Source organism: Naegleria fowleri, assembly GCF_008403515.1.
Source record: "Naegleria fowleri strain ATCC 30894 chromosome Unknown tig74, whole genome shotgun sequence".
Classification (NCBI taxonomy): Eukaryota; Heterolobosea; class Eutetramitea; order Acrasida; family Naegleriidae; genus Naegleria; species Naegleria fowleri.
This window is the reverse complement of record NW_025408006.1, coordinates 460,354-481,202: the sequence shown is the minus strand read 5'-3', so window position 1 is coordinate 481,202 and position 20,849 is coordinate 460,354. Positions and strand designations below refer to the sequence as shown.

The 20,849-nt window shown below is 34.8% G+C and overlaps 7 protein-coding genes across 7 annotated transcripts; 2 read left to right on the top strand and 5 right to left on the bottom strand.

The window, feature by feature from the left end:
* Positions 1–90: 90 nt before the first annotated feature.
* FDP41_010047 (uncharacterized protein) lies at positions 91–1,569 on the bottom strand (the record flags this gene model as incomplete). The annotated part of the gene is made up of 1 exon (XM_044700303.1): positions 91–1,569. The coding sequence occupies one exon, from the start codon at positions 1,567–1,569 to the stop codon at positions 91–93; it is 1,479 nt and encodes a 492-aa protein (XP_044556540.1).
* Positions 1,570–2,042: 473 nt separating this feature from the next.
* On the bottom strand, positions 2,043–3,339 carry FDP41_010046 (uncharacterized protein; the record flags this gene model as incomplete). The annotated part of the gene is made up of 2 exons (XM_044700302.1): positions 2,043–2,940; positions 3,101–3,339. 2 exons carry the CDS (start codon positions 3,337–3,339, stop codon positions 2,043–2,045), a joined length of 1,137 nt encoding a protein of 378 aa, XP_044556539.1.
* A 1,552-nt stretch (positions 3,340–4,891) lies between these two features.
* Positions 4,892–5,811, top strand: FDP41_010045 (uncharacterized protein; the record flags this gene model as incomplete). Its single annotated transcript, XM_044700301.1, has 3 exons — positions 4,892–5,284; positions 5,370–5,435; positions 5,506–5,811. The coding sequence occupies 3 exons, from the start codon at positions 4,892–4,894 to the stop codon at positions 5,809–5,811; spliced, it is 765 nt and encodes a 254-aa protein (XP_044556538.1).
* Positions 5,812–5,876: 65 nt separating this feature from the next.
* Positions 5,877–8,217, bottom strand: FDP41_010044 (uncharacterized protein; the record flags this gene model as incomplete). The annotated part of the gene is made up of 2 exons (XM_044700300.1): positions 5,877–6,632; positions 6,688–8,217. 2 exons carry the CDS (start codon positions 8,215–8,217, stop codon positions 5,877–5,879), a joined length of 2,286 nt encoding a protein of 761 aa, XP_044556537.1.
* Positions 8,218–8,514: 297 nt separating this feature from the next.
* Positions 8,515–11,796, bottom strand: FDP41_010043 (uncharacterized protein; the record flags this gene model as incomplete). Its single annotated transcript, XM_044700299.1, has 6 exons — positions 8,515–8,946; positions 9,184–9,845; positions 10,000–10,136; positions 10,193–10,423; positions 10,705–10,874; positions 11,032–11,796. 6 exons carry the CDS (start codon positions 11,794–11,796, stop codon positions 8,515–8,517), a joined length of 2,397 nt encoding a protein of 798 aa, XP_044556536.1.
* A 300-nt stretch (positions 11,797–12,096) lies between these two features.
* On the top strand, positions 12,097–13,049 carry FDP41_010042 (uncharacterized protein; the record flags this gene model as incomplete). Its single annotated transcript, XM_044700298.1, has 2 exons — positions 12,097–12,496; positions 12,568–13,049. 2 exons carry the CDS (start codon positions 12,097–12,099, stop codon positions 13,047–13,049), a joined length of 882 nt encoding a protein of 293 aa, XP_044556535.1.
* Positions 13,050–13,169: 120 nt separating this feature from the next.
* Positions 13,170–20,693, bottom strand: FDP41_010041 (uncharacterized protein; the record flags this gene model as incomplete). Its single annotated transcript, XM_044700297.1, has 4 exons — positions 13,170–16,890; positions 17,041–19,618; positions 19,868–20,379; positions 20,536–20,693. The coding sequence occupies 4 exons, from the start codon at positions 20,691–20,693 to the stop codon at positions 13,170–13,172; spliced, it is 6,969 nt and encodes a 2,322-aa protein (XP_044556534.1).
* Between the last annotated feature and the right edge of the window lie 156 nt (positions 20,694–20,849).

The window sequence follows — 20,849 nt, the reverse complement described above, 5'->3', positions numbered from 1 at the left end:
GTATGGACCACAAAAGAAAAACAAGAGTTGTCCATGGAAGGCAATGAATCCAACCACAAGTGGTCATAGCCCATTATCAGACAACAACAATTATCGTGGAATTTTTCTGGCAGAAAAAAGCACGCAATGATATATTGTTCTCCTCATAGAAGAGTGTCTCTCATTTCCAAACGAAGAAATGTAAGTATTTTCCACATTAGTGTTTTCATAAATAAACTCAAATCCCATCTTTTGTGCAACTTGTTTCAACTCTTCATAAGTAATCTCTATGGAAAATCTATTTTCTCCCATTTCATTATAATGCCACAACAATGGCCCTAAATTGATCCAGTATCCCCCATCTTTTAAAGAGTGATAAATAGTATTTAAGTAATCAAAAATATTGGCTGCCGTGTCAATAAAAAAGCAAGTAGCAATACAATCCCAAAATTCTCTCTCACTCTCTTTTTTGTAAACATCTACAAAATCACCAGCAACCATAGAAAATTCAACGCTATCCGGAAGTAACTTTCCTGGGTTCACATCTGGTACCTTAAATGAGCATAGTTGATCGGTTCTTGAGAACAAGTCACTCATATGCGTGACAAATGGGAAAATCTCAAACTGTTCAAAATTTACACTTCCTTCATTCTCCTCTGAAACAACCTCCCTATAGGGATGATTCAAAATAAAGGCACTCGCAAGAAGCATGTGGAATGAAAATTCATTTCCCTGGCTATAGTAGCCAGCACGAGCAATCTCCCACGTTAATCTTCCAAGTCCTGCGCCTGGTGTTAGGACTTTGTACTTGTTGACGCACCCATGAAGAGGTAAAAGTCTTTCTATCTCATTTAGAATGAGATGATAGCTATTTTGTCGCTCAGTTTGTCCTTCCTTGCTCCAATCTCTTACAAACTGTTTAATAGTTGATGTCACCTTGTCGTAATCTTCGGAGTTCAACAACATGGCGATGTCTTCAGTCCTATACATGTATGAAGGAACGTTGACTTCCATTATTCGGGGTTTTAAACTATAAACTCGATAAAATTGTGCATCTTGACGCCCGCTAAGATCCGAAAATTGTTGAAGATCATCATTAACTTCGCTCTCCAAAAACTGTGAGGTATGTGACTCAATAATTTTCAATATTAAGTTTTCATAATTATTTCTAATGGCCATCTTCATAGCCATAAATTTATCGAATTGGTCTGGTAATGCTTCCGAAACAGTAATATGTTTTTTGATGTCACCTAAACTTTGGTTCCATACTCTATGAAAGTATTCAATCTTCTTGTCGAGAAAGCTAAAGTAATGTCTTTCATATCTGGAGAAAGCGATTAATACTTTTGAAAAAACAAAATCTTCACTTTCAAAGTCGTCATCCTCTTCTGATGCGTGATGATGATGTGAGTCATGATGATCATCTTCATCGTATAACACTTTAGACCAAGGAATCCAATTAGACCGGTCCGATATAGATGCCTCTACACGATTAATATCCTCATGATGATGATGATGATGAATTTGATAAACATCATGGTCCCCACTCTGTTCATTCCAAACCATCCTTTGCTCATCATGATTATTCATTTCTTTATTAAAAACGCTTTGATGATTCATATTCGTTCGCTAATTAGCCTTTCTCCGAGCGAAAAAAAAACTCTTCCTCAATTTTGACCCATAATTTTTGAATTTTTTTTTGAGAGGAATCTGCACACCAGTCTTCTCGCTGTCCCTCGTAGTGGTGGTGGAAAGAAGTTTCTTTGGAACAACAAATGATGAGAATTTCCTGCATGGCTTTCCGACATTAAATTCGAATGAAGACAAACCAGGCTTTATGGATCAACCATCTGATGAAACGAAATTTCATTCCTTTCTCAATCAAACTCGTTTAGAGAATAAGGAGGAATACCAAATTTTGTTAGGAACATCCTATGTGCACAACTCAATATATATAATGGTTCATAGAGTGGGAGAATTTTTGTGTTGAGGCTTTGATTCTTCTCTCATCAATTCCGATTCAATAAGAGGATCATCATCGCGTCATATTGGAACCAAATTTTTCAGGATCCTGAAACATCCCAACATCGAACAGGCTCTTCATCACTTCCACAAAATAGTAATCGATTTCTTCCGACTGCAATTGAAAACACTTGCATGGATAGCCTTTCCAAGCATCTTTTCGGAGAAAGTTCGGAACTTGAGAATTCATATTCACGAATGGTGCCATCCTTGGAACCCGTATAAATTGAATTTCCAAGAATTTGACAACAAGTCACACTATCGCCATGATCTCTCAATGTTTGTAAGGGTGTTTCTTGATGAATATTGTACACATGGACCATGTTGCCACTATCACCACTGACTAGGGTCGAATTTTCAGCGTTAAAACTCAAACAATTCACATCCCCATAATGACCATGATAACTTTTGACGATTTGATAGGAATTGTTTTCTTCATTTAAGGAGAGAGCTTTCAACATGCCATTCTTTGATCCTACAAAGATTACTTGTTCGTTATGGATCATTCCAACTTGGCAACAAAATGGTGTTCCAAAATTTGTTGATATTGAGCTCAGTAAGGATTGTTCACGACTGTCATTCGTCATGACACCAAACGATGATCCAAAATTCAAGTTCACATTTCCAAAAGAATGATTATATTGACCAGACGAAATACTTGTTGAAAAATTATTTGAAAATCCAAAACTATTAATATTCGATTGGTGTTGTGATCCCAAAGTTGTCATAGATGACGATGAGGACATTTTTCTTAAATCCCAAACATTTAATTTCATATCTTGTCCAACGCTGTAAATCAAATGATCATTTCCGAATGTGTAATTCTCACCACTTGTGGTGGTATTCAAATCATTCCAACAAGTAACATCATTCACATCACTCACATGGCTCACCATATGAACACATTCACTTCCGATCGGGTTACGAGTATCCCAAATTCTGAAATGATTGACAAATTCGAATATATGAATAAAAATTTGAATAGAATTAATAAAATATATAATTATTTAAATATTAGTAAAATTTAATGATATTATTTCAAAGTTAATAATATTATTTAAATATTAATATTAAATTTTAACATTCAATATTCACTCACCTTACAGTATGATCTGCACCTCCAGATATTATTAAATTATTATTACTCATCACACTCAGTGCATTCACAGTGGAATCATGTCCCAGCAGAACCCGATCACAAAAACCTCTCACATGATCCCATGTCCTAATGGTGTGATCATTGGAACCCGAGATGGTGGTGTGTTTATTCGGACAGACAGCGAGCGATCTCACCCAATCCTGATGACCATAGAGAAGAGTTTTGGTCTTGTTGAGCATTTGACCGTTACAATATTTTTAAAAAAAAAATTTAAAAAAAAATTAAAAAATAATTAATTGATGCGATTAAAAATGCTCCGCATCCAAGTTCATCTCTGATCACAAGGTATTCTTGTTATCCAGTGCTGGAGTAGCAGGTTTGTGTTGTAAAATCTTGAGTTTTTCAATGATTCTTCTAATACTTCTGAGACATGTTTGACATTCGACAGCTGCTCAAGGTCCCAACGGAGCATGTGAGAGATCCATCCATCTAACTCTAGATGAATTCGAAGCAGCAAATTCAAACTTCCACTGTTGCATCTTTTCCAATCTTCGAGTTGGTTTTTCAAAAGTGGAAGTCTCATCCATTGAGAAAGGTCTTCAATCTCTCGGAAAGGGAATTTCTCAAATGGTAGACGTGATGAAAAATTCAGGAATGAGTTTATTGAATAATAAACGTTTATGTGTGCTCAATTGACCGACTAAAGAATGTCTGTTTGGGTGTTTGAGGATGTTGAATAAGCGTTGTCGGAGTTGAGCTTGCTAGGCTGATTGGTCATATATTCCCAAGCGGTTGCAAATTTTGCAGTCTTGGGTTTAATAATATACCCTCTAGCTTTCTTAAGTACAGTAGAACTGTTCCAAGTAGCGTTTTTGTAACAACTACCAACATAGGCAGCGAATGAGAGATATATTTCGTTAATCCAATCAGTCAAAGCTGGGAAAGGTAAATTAATTTGTTGTAATGATTTCTCTTGAATACTACCATTCTATTCCATTGGGATGAAGGAGGTAGAGTGTTCTGAGGGAAGTCTAATTAAAGGGGCATTGAATTTGAGAGAACTATCGTCCCATTTGGAGTATAATAATTTGATTTCAGGACCACACATGTCACAAGAGATGAAAACACGGTCCCAATTGACCTTGGAATTGCATATGTGGCAATTTGGATAATCTTTCTTACCAAAGTCTCTAAGAATTTCTGCTTTGTGTAAATGGGCAAATAGTAGTCTTTGTTGGCAGACGTGATGAAAAATTGTTACGTGAAAGAAACAGTGGATCGCATGAAAGAAATTGCACAAGCATTACAATCTCCAAAAGGAATTCTTAAAATTACTTCTCATGAATTGGTGAATGTGTTGCATCATGGATTTGATTTGGCACATGATTTGAAAAGTGCTTCGGAGAGTTTTCATTCTAAGGACTACAAACAAGCTGGAATACAACTAGGAACAATTGTATCCATCTTGTTGAAATAAGATTCCCTTACTCATGATTTATTCCAATACGAATATTAATATGGATGTATTAAATTCTTTTTTGAATCATCCTTACTTGAACTAGTTTGGAAACTTTGGTACAGATTTGGAACAAGAGAATGAACTCTTTTTTTTTCAAATCTAAAAAAAAATTTACAATTCCTCTAAAGTGGATCAACTGTCCAGTTGCCGCTCTGCTGATTTGTTTGTGATTGGTTGGATTCAAGAGAAAAGTGATCATCATAATTACTCTTTGTACTATTATTATCATACTTATTGAATAATTATTACGAAATTTAATCTAAGTGAACAAGATGTCTTCAGAAGACAAAACTACTTCGTATGCAACATCATCAACGCCAATCTATTCCTTTGAAGTAACGCACGGAAAGAATGTGTTTACAGTGGACCTAAGTGGAGATACTACTTTAAAACAATTAAAGGAGGAAATTCAAAAAAAGACTCAAGTTCCGATCGGTCTTCAGAAATTATTATTTAGAACCAAGGAGAAGCCGAATTTAAAAGATGATGGAACAATGATCAAAGATTTAGGATTGATTCATGCTCCAAAATTTAAAATTTTATTGATGGGATCAACATTGGAACAAATTATTGAAGCTTCTTCAAGTAAGCCAAAGAGAGCGACTTCTTCCTCACAATCAAATGAACCATCATCTCCAGTCACTTTGAAAATTTCTCAATTACCAGTAAGTTTGTGTTCCTGTGATGAGCTTTCGCATTGAATGAGGATATTTACTCGTTTCTTGTTTGTGTTTAATTTTACTTTAAAAGGAACACAAAAAATACATTGACAAGGGAGTTCCAGAACATGCTGAAAAAGGAGACAAAACCAAGGATGTATGTTTCAATTTTTTTGAAATTATTATTTTTCAAACCTTGAAATTGTTTTCACATTGCATAAATGCAGCTTGCAGTCACACAACCAATTAATGGTATTTTAAATAACAGGGGTGAAGAAATTAGATTCACATTTAAACAAGATTTACGTGAATTGTGGATTCAATCCAAGTCGAGCACTGAAAAGATCCCCTATGCTGCCATTAGATACATCGACACTGAGCCAATTCACTCAAATGCAGATTATCATATTATGGGATTTCAAATAGGTCAATCAACCAACAATAAGCTTTGGTTCTATTATGTACCAGCTCAATATGTTCGATGGATTAAGTACACTGTGTCAGGCCTAAACGATTTTCCTTTCTTCAACTAAAAATGTATTCTTATTGCTGATAATTATTAGTTTTTCAGAAATATAAAGAGATAAATTAATTTTATTTAAACATCAACAATTTTGTGGTTATATCCATTCAAAGCAACATTATTCTCATTGCGAGAGCCTATGGTACCGTCCAATACAAAATCTGGAATACCAAAGCCGTCAACCAAGGACAAACAGCAATGGGTCACGTTTGACACTAATTGTTCTCTCAATCTCTTCAATGCCTTGGATTTAGTGGCACCAATGACTTTCTTTTCAAGGAAGAAAGGATCATTGATAATAATACTCATGGCGAATATGCAGCTCAAAGTATGCATTGTTTTGTAAATATTGCTATGAACACCCAATGTTGACCTCAAGTATTCAACTTTTTCAAAGAAAATCTTGGCAATGATCTTGTCGCAATACGCTTTTCCACATTGAATACTATGCGTTGAGCAAAGATTATGGGCTGCAAATTGTGCCTCTCCATTGGACATGTGTTGTTCAATCTTGAATTTTTGAGAGGTCTTGTGCATTTTAGCGGCCAAAGTATGGACAAGTCTATTTTCTCTAAACTGCAAAGCACCTAACAAGAATTCTTTTGACATTAAATGTTCCTCATTGGTATTTGCATAATGTTTCAATAATCCATCTCTCCAAAAATCATTAATCTTATCTTTTCCAAGAATGTACAATGCATTAGCTGCATTCAATCCAGGTCCCAAGACAGTAGTCAACAAACTCTTGTCTTTTGAAGGAGCAAATTGTTTTGCATATTCAGACAGCAAGACACCTGAGATTTGATAAAGAAGTAAATGATTGTCACCATCCTATGTAAAATAATACATTCGACTCGATTTCATCACAGAATATAAAAAAACATACCAAAGTGACGTTTGCCTCACTATCTATTCTCAAGATTGGGAGAAGATTTCTGGTGAGGAAACCTTGACCACCACAAGCCTCTCGACATTCTTGAATAATTGCAAGATTTCTCCAACTGATCATAACTTTAGAAGCTGAAGCAAGTAAGTGAACGGTTTTCAAGAGATCATCTCTATTGCCACCAATCATGTACTCTTCATACTTCTTCATACAGAAAGAAGCAAAGAAATGATAAGCATAAGCTTCGGCTATCAATGGTATTAATCTCACTTGATGAGTCTTATATTTGATGAGTGGCCATTCTTCTTCACTTTTGGATTTTGTCTTATCTTTGGATGGTGGACCAAATTGAACTCTTCGGTGAGCATATCGAATTGCAGTAATTAAGGCCATTTGAAGAGCATTACAGCATCCAGTTCCAACACCAAGACGAGCTTGTAAAAGAGCTCCAATTTGCTTGGCAAATCTTACATTATCATTCTTAATAGATGTTTCATATTTACCATCCTTAATTTGTGCATATCTGGAGAGTAAGTGATCGACTGGAATTCTGTAATTGTTGAAAGCAACCATTCCATTGTCAATACCATTTAGACCCATCTTAATTCCAACATCTCTCACCAGAATACCATCATAGACTTTCATAGTAGATGGGTCTCTCATGGGAACCACAAAGGCATGAACACCATGATTCACACCATCAACAATGCACTGAGCAAATAGAACACCTTTAGTTGCAGACTTGTAGGCATTACCAATCCAATACTTTTGTGCTCCCTCATCAGGTGTATTGATAACAAATTCATTTCTTGCTCTGTCGTAGGTAGCAGTGACACCAAGTTTTCGAACATTACTTGCATGTGTCAATTCAGACATTAAGAAACATCCAAGCCTTTCAGAAAAATCACTTTTTGGTCCTAACCATCTTTCCAACTGTTCACTCGTTCCCAAGTGTGCAATACAGGCACCAAACAAATTGAAATGAACAGACAACTTGACCAGTGTACTTGCATCGGTTGGTATAGAATTTATAAACACTGAGATTTTGAGTGGATCTTTAAGGATGTCGTATGGAGACACGAATTTTTCTTTCAAAATACGAATGGCCCGATCATGACTCTTTTGTCGAGCATCCTCCAAAGTCATATCATAGCCTGAAAATATTTTGTAATAATCGGCATGTTGTTGAAAGTAGGTGAAGAGAGTCTGACGTAATTCTCTATAATCACCACGTATGATGGAGTTGGCCAGTTGTTCCGTGTCCGAGTCTGTGAGGGTCAATGGAGTCGAGTTGAGGCTTTGACTACCACTCGGATGAGGATTGTCATTGGAGAACATTCCTTTTCCAATGGCAGCAGTTTCATTCATGGCAAGCCATAATTGTTGTTGTTGTTGTTGTTGATCAACATCGTGATGAGGATCCGATGAAGCATTGTCGGTTTGATCAGCACGACCAACATTCAAAGACAAGTGGTTGGCCAATACATTCAGACGACGATTGCTCGCAAGGCTTTGACTCGCTTGCAACATTTTTTTTTCTCCTGTTGTTTTATTTATTGTTCCGAAAAGAAGATCCCAAAAGAAGATCCAAGCTATTGGAAAAGAAAGTCAACTCTGAGACTCTCTCTCGGGATATTGCATGAGACCTTAATGGCCACAACCATTCGAACTCTCTCGAAATGACACATGATATTGCATTGATCAAAAGAACACACGCGTTCTTCAAACATCATCACCTACTCCTCCACTCCTCAATCCGTGTGTGTAATTACCACATCAGATCTACTACTACTACTACTACTACTACTACTACTACTATTATTATTATTAAAAACCATTCGTCGTATTATCCACCACACTCATCATCGTTTCTCTCAACTTTCCCCATCGAAACACTATTTTTCTAAACATTCCATTCAAGAGTTCATGATCTGAAGCATCTTCCTTATTCATCTTATTGACAAGAGAAAAGCATGTATTGACAATTTCAATATATTCATGAATCCAAACCATTTGTTGAGAGGTTGGTGTTGTTGGTGAGGATAAATAGGTGAGAATGACTTGTTCCGAGTTGGGACAAAATTGATCACTCTTGAAAAAGTTTCGAATGATCTCTGAATTTTCACGTATTAAAATGCACCAACAAATTCCTCCTAATTGTTTGAGTAGTGATTTCATGGCACCCACACGTTTGTCATTGAACAATTCGGAACAGGTGTGCCATGTGGTAATTTTTGGAAGTGTTAAATTTTCAGTGAGCTTTTCATAAGGTTGTATATTTAGAGGTAGTCAACAAAAAGTTGTTGTAAGGGTGTGTATATAGAGAGGTAGTGAACAATTATAAGGTTGGTATGAAAAAAAAGATTACAAAAATGATTGTTGTGAGACAAGTTGTTCACCACGTTGAAGTTGTTTTGATTCATACATTTTGATCACATCATCTCCATGGTTAATCGAAACAATTCATAATAGTATTATTATTCATCGATGACTTACAGCAATATGATAAAGTGAAAGAGCTCCAATAGAACGATTCTGTTCATACAAATAGAGTAATGCACTTGAAATATGATAACAATAATCAACTTTCATCGAAAAACTAATTCTAATATTTCGGTTCAATAATACCTGTCTCAAATTTCCACCCGTGCATGGCTCTCCAAGAATACAATATTCTTTTCCATTTTTAGTCAATCCATAGATCTTCTCAATGGCTGGATGTGAAATTTTTGAATGAAATTCCAATCCTAAAAGTTTCACAACTTGATCGAAATCTGTCTTGTAACGAGTTAAGAGTGTTTTTAAAGCAACTTTTGTTTCCTCTCCATTATTAATGTCTTTCGATTTAATAGTACCAAATGAAATGACAAATAATGAACCTTTGACAGTTGGTATAGAAGGATCGAGTTTGAAATCTTTAAAAGGAATTATTTTGAGAGGATTTTCAACATTGGATGTTTTGGTACTCAAAAAGTTCCGTAAAGTATTTTCCATCACCATGAGGGTTTTCATATTGTTGGAGTTTGATGAAGACGAGTTTGAAGATGAGGAAATGACAGGTATTGAAGGATTAACGAGATTATTGGATCGATTTGGAAGATGTTCTGGATGATTTAGGTAAAATATTTCTTCTTCCTGTTGTTCCACTTGATGTTGTACTGGAATAGAATTAGATAATAGTAGTATTAATAGTCAAAGATGAGGTTGATTAAAATGTTAATAGTAATAATAATAGTAATAATAATAGTAATAGTAATAATAGTAATAATCAAAGATGGAATTGAAGAAATGTTCTGTGAGAAAATGACTTACATTCATGAATTCGTCCTTTCAAGGATTGTATTTGTGACTTGAGAAAAAGAATTTCTTGATCCTTCAGATTTCTGTCAAAAAAGTCATCCTTGATCATTGTTTCCTGTTCATTCAATTCATTTTCAACCACAACTGAACTATAATGACATTTCATTGATTGACAATGATGAATCACCAATCTTTTAAAACTTACCTTTTCAAATAATTCAAAACTTGAGAGGCATTAGGTCTTTCATTTGGATCCATTTTCATAATGAAATGAACGAGTTCAATAATTTCTTGCTCTTGATAGCGTTTCTTGATGAGATCCAAAATGGTTTTTCCAGAATTAAAAGCCCATTCGTAAGAGTAATCAAAAGTTTTTGGAAGAAGCATTTCTAGAAGAATACACCCAAGTCCCCAAATATCCACAGCTTTTGTATAACTTTTGTGATTCATTAATTTATATAAATTTATAAAAAAAATATAAATGATAAAATGATATCGATCAATTATTATAAATAAATATTATTAAAAATTTAATTTAAAAAAAATTATTAAAAATTTAATTTAAAAAATATAAATATTATTTGAGATCAATATTATTAGATCCATAAAAAAATATATTAATAGATCCATCCATAAATATTAGGATAGACATGTAATAAATAGTACAAGACAAATTAGAGCTATTAATTTCATAAAATCCATTAGAATGAAACCTACGGATGAAATTGTCTAATTTCTGGTGCAACAAAAGATTGTGTCCCTAACACAGTGTCCATACTTTGTGAGGTTTCTGTCACTGCTTTTGCAAAACCAAAGTCTCCAATTTTTAACACCCAGGAATGATCCTTTGATGTTGTCAATGAACTCAGAAAGACATTTGCAGGTTTCTAATCCAGATTTGAGAATATTTCAAAAAAGTGTTAAATTGTTAATTATTGAAATGCACCAAAGTTCGATTTCATTGAGAATATCCACAAAAGTGTTAAATGATCATTTCAAATCATTTTGTTATAACATGATATGACTACTCCTCTAAAAACATACCATATCTCGATGACAAATATTATTTTGATGAATAAATTGAATTCCCCTTAAAATTTGTTTGAAAAAATCGAGTACAGTATTCCAAGGTATTATTTTGTTACAAGTTCTTTTAGACCGAATGACATCTGCAAGAGATCCTTTTTCACAATATTCATACATGATACAAACACATTCATTTTCAATGGTTGTAATATTTTCCAATCCTCTATTTGTGACATGTTCCGATCGTTCAATGAAAAAATTATAACATTTCACAATATTTGGATGAGAACCAATTTGTAATACCGATTGTGCTTCTCGAAGAGCTAAATTTAATTGATCCAATCCTACACAAAATATTCTCTTGAGAGCTCGAAATTTTTCAATGATCACCATTTCTTCTTCTTCGTGTGGTGGTGATGATTGTTGATGAATAACATGTTCTTGAGAGTGATTCGATGGTGATGAAGATGATGAATCAGTGGTTGTAGTGGTGGATGATGAACCAGTGGTCGATGTTGCTGATGTAGTTGTTGGTGTACAATTCGGAACACATTCATCGATGGAGTGGTGGTGTTGATGATGATACAATTTTGATGATTTCTTCTTCTTTCGTTTTTCAATTTTCACCAAAGTCACATTTCCTTGTCCACCACTTCCTAATAACTTGACCCGTGTGTAGGTCTTTACGGGTAATGTGAATGCAATGTTGAAATTCTTCTCATCACCCATCACGATCGTTTTCATGGTTGTATTTGTTGTTGTTGTTGTTGTTGTTTCCAGCATGTGTGTGGTGTTTGGTGAGAATTTTTTGTTGTTTTTCGAATAATTCTCAGAGTCGAGTCGATCCTTTTGAAACTACGAGAAGCGAGTGTGAATGGTTGTTTGTCTATTTCGACACGCAACAATTGCAACAACAACCATTCAAAGAGGAGAGTGGAATCATCACACGATATCGTATTATTCTATTGATCAATGCACGTTCACAGTGGCCACAAAGAACACACACAATATATTGCGGCAATAACCTGTGTGTTTTATTTCCAAAAATGTCTCAGAGCGATTGGCCCAACTCCAAAAAAAAATATGAAAGTCGTCTCAACCGCCCTTTTGATCGGTGTTTTAGCCTCGTTCCTCTGTGTGCTCCATGTCCATGCTGCCATTGAGATCACAAAGAACAACGACAAGGTCGCTTCTTTGAAGGAACAAATCAAGAAGGAAGCCTTGAAAGATCCAAAACTCGCCAGCAAGCTCATTGAACTTTCCTTAAAGAAGGTTCCTCTCCCTAAAAAGCCAGAAATTATTATGAACAAGATGCCAGTATCGGGTGCTCTCTGCTCATCATGTGTGGATTTGTTGGATTTTGCTCTTGCTGATTTGTTGGCTGCCTTGGATTCAGGTGTGGTTTTCTCTTGCTTGAGGCTTTGTAATTCTGTTGCCAATTTAGGTCCCTATGCGGTTGAGCTCTGTGATGTGGTTTGTACTGGTAAGTCATTGGCACGACATGTTTAGGATCTTTCAATTTTTCTCATCATTATATGATTGTTGCGAAAACAGCAATTGGAGTGAATGCCTTCATTGATATTATTAAGAAGGGAGATTTGGATCCAATTTATGCATGTCAATTAGGAAAGTTGTGTCCTGTACATGATTGCACTGCCAAGACTTGTGCTGCTTTCACTGCCACTGGTGTGATTCCTCAAGTGAGTAAGCTTGGCTCTACCGTGACGGCTTATTCGAGATTGAATGTTTTCAACGAATCAGGCCCAGGTCAAGTGACCATGATGTTGACTGGACCTTTCTCCATCGATGATATGACTCAACGATTTTACCAATCGAATGGTTTCCAACCAGGTGCCTATGAAATTAAGTTCACCATTTCAACCAAGGATGACGATGCAGAAGGATTGCTCTGGTTTCCAGGCCAATACAAGGTGGTCATTAATGCCTGCGAGGGAGAATGTGGTGCTTCCAGACCTCATACTCGCTTGTTGGCTTCTGTTGGTACTACCTTTAATCTCACCAATCCAATTCCTTAATTGAAATATATATTAAATAATGACGATCGATATTTTTTAAAAATTCAATTCGATATTCGATATTCAATATAGAAATATTTGTCATAATTAAATGGAACTCTTCATGAATGCATTACAAGTTTATTGTCTTGGTTCTCTCTCAAGAGACATGTCGTACAACTTTCCATCATCAAACATACTACTGAAATAAATATTGTTCAATTTGGTTCTAATAATGTGAAATGGGAATGAATAAGGAGTTTTTTGTAATTTTTGGATGGTTCTAATGATATTGGCAAGTTGTCGTTGTTTGTAAAAGTTAATTTTTGAGTCTTTGTAATCGACATTTCCATCATCGATAAATGTTAAATCTGATAAATAGACGCCAATATAAGGAATGGTTGGAGGTTCGACATTTTTCATGGCCTCTCTCAATCGCTTGTAATTGGTTTCGTGACTGACTAATTTAGCCAACTCTTTAAATTGTTCCTTCTTGTTTTCTGAAACCAGAGCCCATGTCTTTTTCAATCTGAAAACACTGTTTGAGTTGAGACCTGCAATGACACCTTTCAAACTGTTAAAGTTATTTAAGTTTCTCAATTCTTTAGCAATTTTGATGAACCTATGAATATATTTGGCACGTTCCTTAGCTGTCTCATGTTTTAAAACATGAAATGCAACATAGGTCACTAAATTATTCGTTCTCTCAATCATGGCAAATATATTTGGTGCCATTTTCTTTTGGTTTTCTTTTGACCAAGATTGATTCAAACATTCTTTTGGTTGAATTCTCATAAAAAGCTCCATATCAATCATGGTCAATTGTCGTGCAATTTCTGTAGCAGTTTCTAAAAGTGGATTATCAGGAGGATTTGCAATACCAATGATACTCACAGAATTCCGTGAGTGACCAATGAACAAGTTGGGAGAGGAAGAACCAACACTATTACTACCACCACCACCACTATTACCAGCAGCACTTGGTGAATCAGAATCACTACCTCCTTCATTGTTAAATTTCGAAATAATTTTTTGAAATTTAGAAGTCTTTCGAGGTGATGAAGAATCTCTCAATGTTACATTATTCTCCAAGAGTGTTCGATCAATTTGTTTTCTCAGTAATTCAATTTGTAATTGTTGTCTTTGAATTTGTTGTAATGAAAATGTTTCTCGTTGAGCCTTTCTCACTTCCCATGTATTCAAAATGCGTTCTCCTGCCTTTTCCATTTTTGTTCTTGGCAACACTTCCCTAATAAAGTAATCCATTCGTTTTTGGAGTGCAGGATCTCTCCTGAAATTATAGAAATGTTTTTCGATCCAATACATGATGATTTGACAAATTCTTAATCGAATGGCAAATAATTGTTTCTTCCATTCGATACTATTATTGACAGGCAAGTTCCTTGTTCCATCATCCTGATTCGATGCTTTTTCATTCATCGTTTCCTTACTTGTCGTTTGAAGATTGTTTTCATTCAAAGGAGTCATTGGTGGTGGTGGTGTATTGTATCTCTCTATTAAATACTCCAATAAATGTTCTGAAGTTGTAAATGATTTATACGTCAACATGAATGTAAATAAAAAATTATTATCATGTTCAATTGGATCTGTTAAATATTGGAATAACTTTTCAAGAGTTGCAAAATAAATTTCCTGAGTACTTCCTTTAAATTCCACAAATTCTTCTGTATTTGGAATTTCTTTGAAAGGTTTCAATTCAGAGATGGGAATTGTATAATACGATTCAATATGATGTTCATCACGAGAATTTGAATGATCAGTCGTAGTAGTATGAGAAGTAGAATCACTAGAATGATCAGTCGTAGAATCATGAGAATGATCAGTCGTACTATGAGTAGTATTAGTATGAGTAGTAGAAGTATGAGTAGTAGAAGTATTAGTAACTGATGCTTCTAAATGTTGTTGAATATTTTCATTAATTCGTTTGGTCCAAATCTCTGAAAAGAAAGGTGGTTCAATCAATTTTCGAATTCGGTCCATCCAAATTTCACGTGAATATTTATCAGGAGCAATAAATATTTCACCAACATCTCCCTTAAAGTTTTGAATACAAAATGCATGTGGATAGTCTTGTGAATGAATCATGGCTCGAATGGTCATTTCATTGAATTGAATAATTTTGTAAAGTGGTGGAAGTGAAGGTGAAGAGGAGGATACGAATGGATTCAATACGAATGGTGATGGTGGAGTCATCTTGCCAATGATAATATTGGATTGTTTTGGAGATAATGGAGGGATGAGATCAGTCATTGTCGTCATTGATGATGAGGTGGTGGTGGTGGTGGTGGTGGTGGTCAAATCAATTGGATCCACAAAGGTTGTATTCGAATGAACAGCAGCAGTAGCAGTGGAGGAAGAAGAGGAAGAGGGTGGTTGTGGTGAAAGTGATACCTGATGATGATGACGAGGAGAAGTAAATCCTTTTTTGGGTGAATGCATTCCACTACCAACACCACCAACACCACTACTACTACTTGCACCACCAATGCTACCACTCGTAATACCATTACTTATTGTTCCATTACTACTACTACTACTACTACCATTCTTACTAAACAAGCACATTTTTTGTGATTTGGTTAATCCTAAAAATAAAGCATGATTAAATAAATAAGCATGATATTCTGAATACTTTTCATAGTGAGTGGTAGTATTTGTGGTATTTGTGATATTTGTGGTACCATTGTGATTTGAACTAGTATTATTATTATTATTAGTATTACTAGTTGAAGTAGTAGTAGTAGTAGTAGTATTATTATTATTATCATTATTAATAGAAGTAGTACTAGTTGTAGTACTAGTTGTAGTATTCATCATGTAAAGAATTTGTGGTCCAAATTCCAATTTCAAATCTTGTTTGAGAGAAATCATTTCACGTGTGACTCCATACTCATCAAGAATGGTATTGAGAGCTTTCTCTGTCTTGACATCTTGTTCGTAAAAGGAAGAGCTCATTAAACTACCACCACCCGAGACACCACTAGTAGTACTACTAGTTCCATCTGAAAGAGGAGATGAATGATCATCCATATTGTTGTTGTTGTTAGTATTATTATTGCTCTTGAAGGAATCTTGAAAGAGATGTGAAAATTTTCGATCTTTTAAGAGTGATTTGAGAGATTTGGTTTTTCGAGCAGTGGAATTCCATGAAGAAGAATTTAAAGTTTCTGAACTATTCGTAGTACTATTACTCCTCATCGTTTCCAAATGAGGATTGATGAAATTTGGAGATGAATCCAATGTAAAAGTTGTAGGATGATGATTCAACATGTTGTTCATACTTTTGTGTTGTTGTTTTTTCATATTGTTCATACTTTTGTGTTGTTGTTTTTTCATATTGTTCATACTTTTGTGTTGTTGTTGTTGTTGTGAAGACCATTCACTTAATGGAGCATTTAAATCAAACATTTTTGAATTCATGACCAATCGAGAACCTTTTCGTGTGATTGAATGAGAAGAATCTGTTCGTGGAGAAGATTGTGAATGGTTGTTTGTTGAATTCAACATTGCATCTGAATTTTCACTATTCTCGTTTTTAGTCGAACTATAGGAATCTCGTTTCTCAATTTCATCTTCCACTTGTTTGATTAGATTTGGATGTTTAAACATTTTTGTAAATTGATTCACAGTAGTGAAAAAGAGATAGGGTCTCAATTTCATCATTTCAACATCTTCACCATAGAGAGTTGCTAAATGCTCAAGTTGTGACGTCATGATATCCATTTTACCATTGACATGATCTAAATCTCCTTTTAGAGTTTCTAAAAAAGGTGAAAATTCCATTGAAAATTTATCCATATTTGGTAAATTCTCTTCATGACTGGTACTACTAGTTGACAATCTGTTGATTTAATCGATCACATTAGAATTCGCATTACAATGTACATTAGAAGAATTGACACGAGTAGAATTCGCATTACAATGTACATTAGAAGATTAGAATTATTTAGCATGAGAGAATTCAAAAGAATACAATTCATGATGGACATACCTTTCACCACTATTACCACTACTACCACTACCACTACCACCACTATTACCACTACTACTCAATAAACATCGAATTTGATTCAACATTAAAACAAATTCATGAATTCGATCTCGAATTTGAATGGTTCGTATCTGAGTGGCCAATGGAACATGTAATAAATCACTATCGAAATTCATCAATTCCAAATTCTTCATCAAAAAATATTCAGAAATATATTCCAAGAGAGTTTTGTTGTTGTAAGATTTTAAATCTTTCAATTTCAATAGAGAATGAATTTTAAATCCTTGACATTCCAAAGAATCTCCAGCAGCTCGATTCAATAAATTTCCAACACTCAAAATGACTCCTAACACGGCTTTCCATTTTTGGGAAGTGGTGAGTTCTTTGGCTGCTTTGGTACATGTTTCAATTTGACTCAATAAATCATTCAATAATTGTTCATATTCATTCTTGAATATCCAACATTGTAATCTCTCTTTCAAATAAGGAATATCTTTGAGATGATAATAAAATTGATCGACAGGTGACAAATTCAAGACATCTCCTTCAAATGTTCGAATGACATCAACTTCTTCTTGTTTGGGTGAAATTAATTCCAAAATTCTTAATGTTCGATCATTGAGAATGGAACGATCCAAATGGAGAATTCCTTGTTTGATTTCTTGTACTGATAATTTGATACTTTCTAAATGAAATAACACATATTGCATGCGTTTGGGTTGAATGAAAGAGACATGTGCACTGTCGGTATTATCGGAGAAATCAAATACATGAGTTCTAGCTTTTAGTGGAATTTGTCTTCCCGAAAAGAGATAGATAATTTCTTTGGTATTGAGTGGAATTGAATTTTTAGGAATTTCATAAAAGATGGTTTTTTGAAAGGTTGAGACATCCATGTCTAATCGAATAAAGTGTAATTTTCTCACCATTGCACATGAATCATTGAATAGGAGGAATGAAGAAGAGGAGGATGACTTTCTGGGAGGAGTCTCATTCAATGTTGTGGAAGAGTTGTTGTTGTTGAATAGGATGCTCTGAGATGAGGAGGATGACTTTCTGGGAGTCTCATTCATGATGGATATAGTTGTATCAGAGGCAGTAGTAGTAGTAGCAGTAGTGGCAGTAGTACCACTAGTGGTATCATTAGGAGTAGTAGTAGTAGTGGCAGTAGTAGTGGCACTTGTTGTGGTAATAGCAGTAGTACTGGTACTGGAATGGTGACGATCGAGTTTTGAAATTTCAGTTGAATTCATATTCGTGCACGTCACCTCTGAGGAGCATTTCCATGTGGAATTATTTGTTCCACCATCTTCTTCTCCTCCAACAAGTTCCACCACTTCTCGTTTGTTATCACTTGTTGTTATTATTCGAGGAGAGGAGGAATTGTTTGTTAATAATTGGTTATGGTTGTTGTTGAGTGTGACTTGTTGTTGTTGACCACTCATCATTCCACCACCACCACCACTACTACTACTCCATTGATTCTTTTCTTCCTCCAAACGTTCAATTTGTTTCTCTAATTTTCGAATAATATTTTGAAGTGAACTAATTTGTTCTTGTTGTGTGAGAAATTTATCTTCGACACGACGTTGAGTCGTCCATTGAACCATGAGAGAACTACCACCATGATCACCACCATGGCCATGACCACCTCCTCTACGATTGCCATTCATTGTTCCTCCAACTTCTTGATACGATGTTAAACTTGCTTCAATAATTTTCTCTAAAAGTTGCCAATTTTTTTGAATGATGGACGACGAAGAAGAAGTTGTTGTTGTTGTTGAGCGACTACTCGAAGAGGATCGTCCAGAATCATGACTCATTGTTGAGCTTTGATTGAAAGTGGAAATGGCCAATAAATTCTCCAAAATATGAATCATGTGAGAGAAGGTATCATTTTGTTGTAATTTCGAATAAAGTTTGTTGGTGAGTCGACTCAAATATTCATATTTTGTCAAATCTTCTCGATCTTCTTTTTCAATAACATCCGATGAGAGAAGTGATTGAATGGCCATTTTCACCTCTTGACTCAACAAGTGTTCAATTTGTTGAATAATTTTTAAGGCATCCAAAAGTCCTAAATGAATCAATTCTTGTGAAAGTTGACGAGACATTTCATTCTTCTTGTTTGGTGATGAATAGGATAAAGAGGATGAATAGGATGAATAGGATAAAGAGGATGAATAGGATGAGTGTATCGAGTCGTCCTTGTTGTCATCATCATCATCATTGTCATCATCAAAAGAATCTCTTGTCTTGTCATTCATTGATTGATCCTTTTCATGTAGTGTTGGTGGTGTTGGTGGTGGTCTTTGAGCAGATGTTGAATCGATCAATGCTTTGATAAATTGTAAAAATTGAATAATAAAACTTTCACAATAGGGAATGTCTTGTTTGAGTGTTGTTGAAGATGCTGTCAATGAAGAATATGAAAAGGTATTCAGAGAGGCAGATCGTAAAAGAATGCAACATTTTCGAAAGGCTGTCATTAAATGTGAAAATCGAGTACTTTCTTGATAGACACTACACACGTGATTCATGCCTCGAAGGATCACTTGATTGATAATGTCATTCATTTCTGATATCAGTCACAGAGTTCAATCATTCAATATTATTATTATTTTTAAGACATTTTTCACATTCATCATGATTCCGTATCAACAATAATTGAAAAACATGCAATGTCATTTGAACCACAATGATACCAAGAATCACCATGATGAAAAAAAAAGGGTTGCCGAAATTCAAAGAAATTAATTTGATTTTTTCAAATTAGGGTCAAAGAACTGATCAGTAATGGTCATTTGATGATAATAATAACACTCACCTCTTTGTAAATGAGAGGTAAATATATTCAATACTAATAATTGACATTTCAATATGGGAATATGCACTCGATTCTCACGTGTGAAAAATGAACTTCCCAACACGAGTGAAATGGATTTCACAACATCCAAATTATCTTTAAATAAATTTGAACTCACTCTCTCACTTAATTCTTTCATACATTCAATACATTTGTAAATAACATCATAAACAGATTCTTGGTGTTCTATGAGTCGAGTATTTTCTTGTTGTTGTTTGTTTCTTTCCAATGAAAGTCTTGTTGTTTTTTTTTGAAAGACACTCATTAAATTCTTTAAAAGGAAAGTATTCAATGAAAAGAGTCCATATTGTTGACAAAAATTAGAGGAAAATTGAGAGGGTTTTCTTTTGATACAATTGAGTAGTTCTTCAACAATTTCAACGGAGGGTGCAGTATTGAGTTGATTGATGTAGTAACGTTCGGATTCTTTATCGGTGAGAGCTTGTATTCGATGAATGGATTTGGATCGTTGTCTATTGATGACAATAATTATCATATTGGTATGATAGGTTGGATCGAGTAGGATGGAGTGGGATGCGCCATTTGTAGGTACAGTGTGAATGGTGTGTGAATGGTGTGTCAACATCATAAATGGTGAACAATGATAGAATTTTAATTACTACACTTACACGGAATTTAATTGTGCTCCACTCACATCTTTCCAAACACCTACGGATGGTTCAACATTTCCTAAATCTTTGATCACACCACTGGCACTTGGAATGTTATCGAGGTTGTTATTGGAAGTAAATCCGATGACGGTTTTCTTTCTTAACTTGTTGAACATTGTGATTTGGCAAATAATATGTGATGATGTGGTTCGGATGATGAAAAATGCAAGTTCGATTAGAAGAAAACCAATTTGATATCCTGCGATATAAAACGGTGCTGAAAGATCCGTTGTCAACGATGATAACGTTGGGATTTTTGTTTGAGTTGAAAT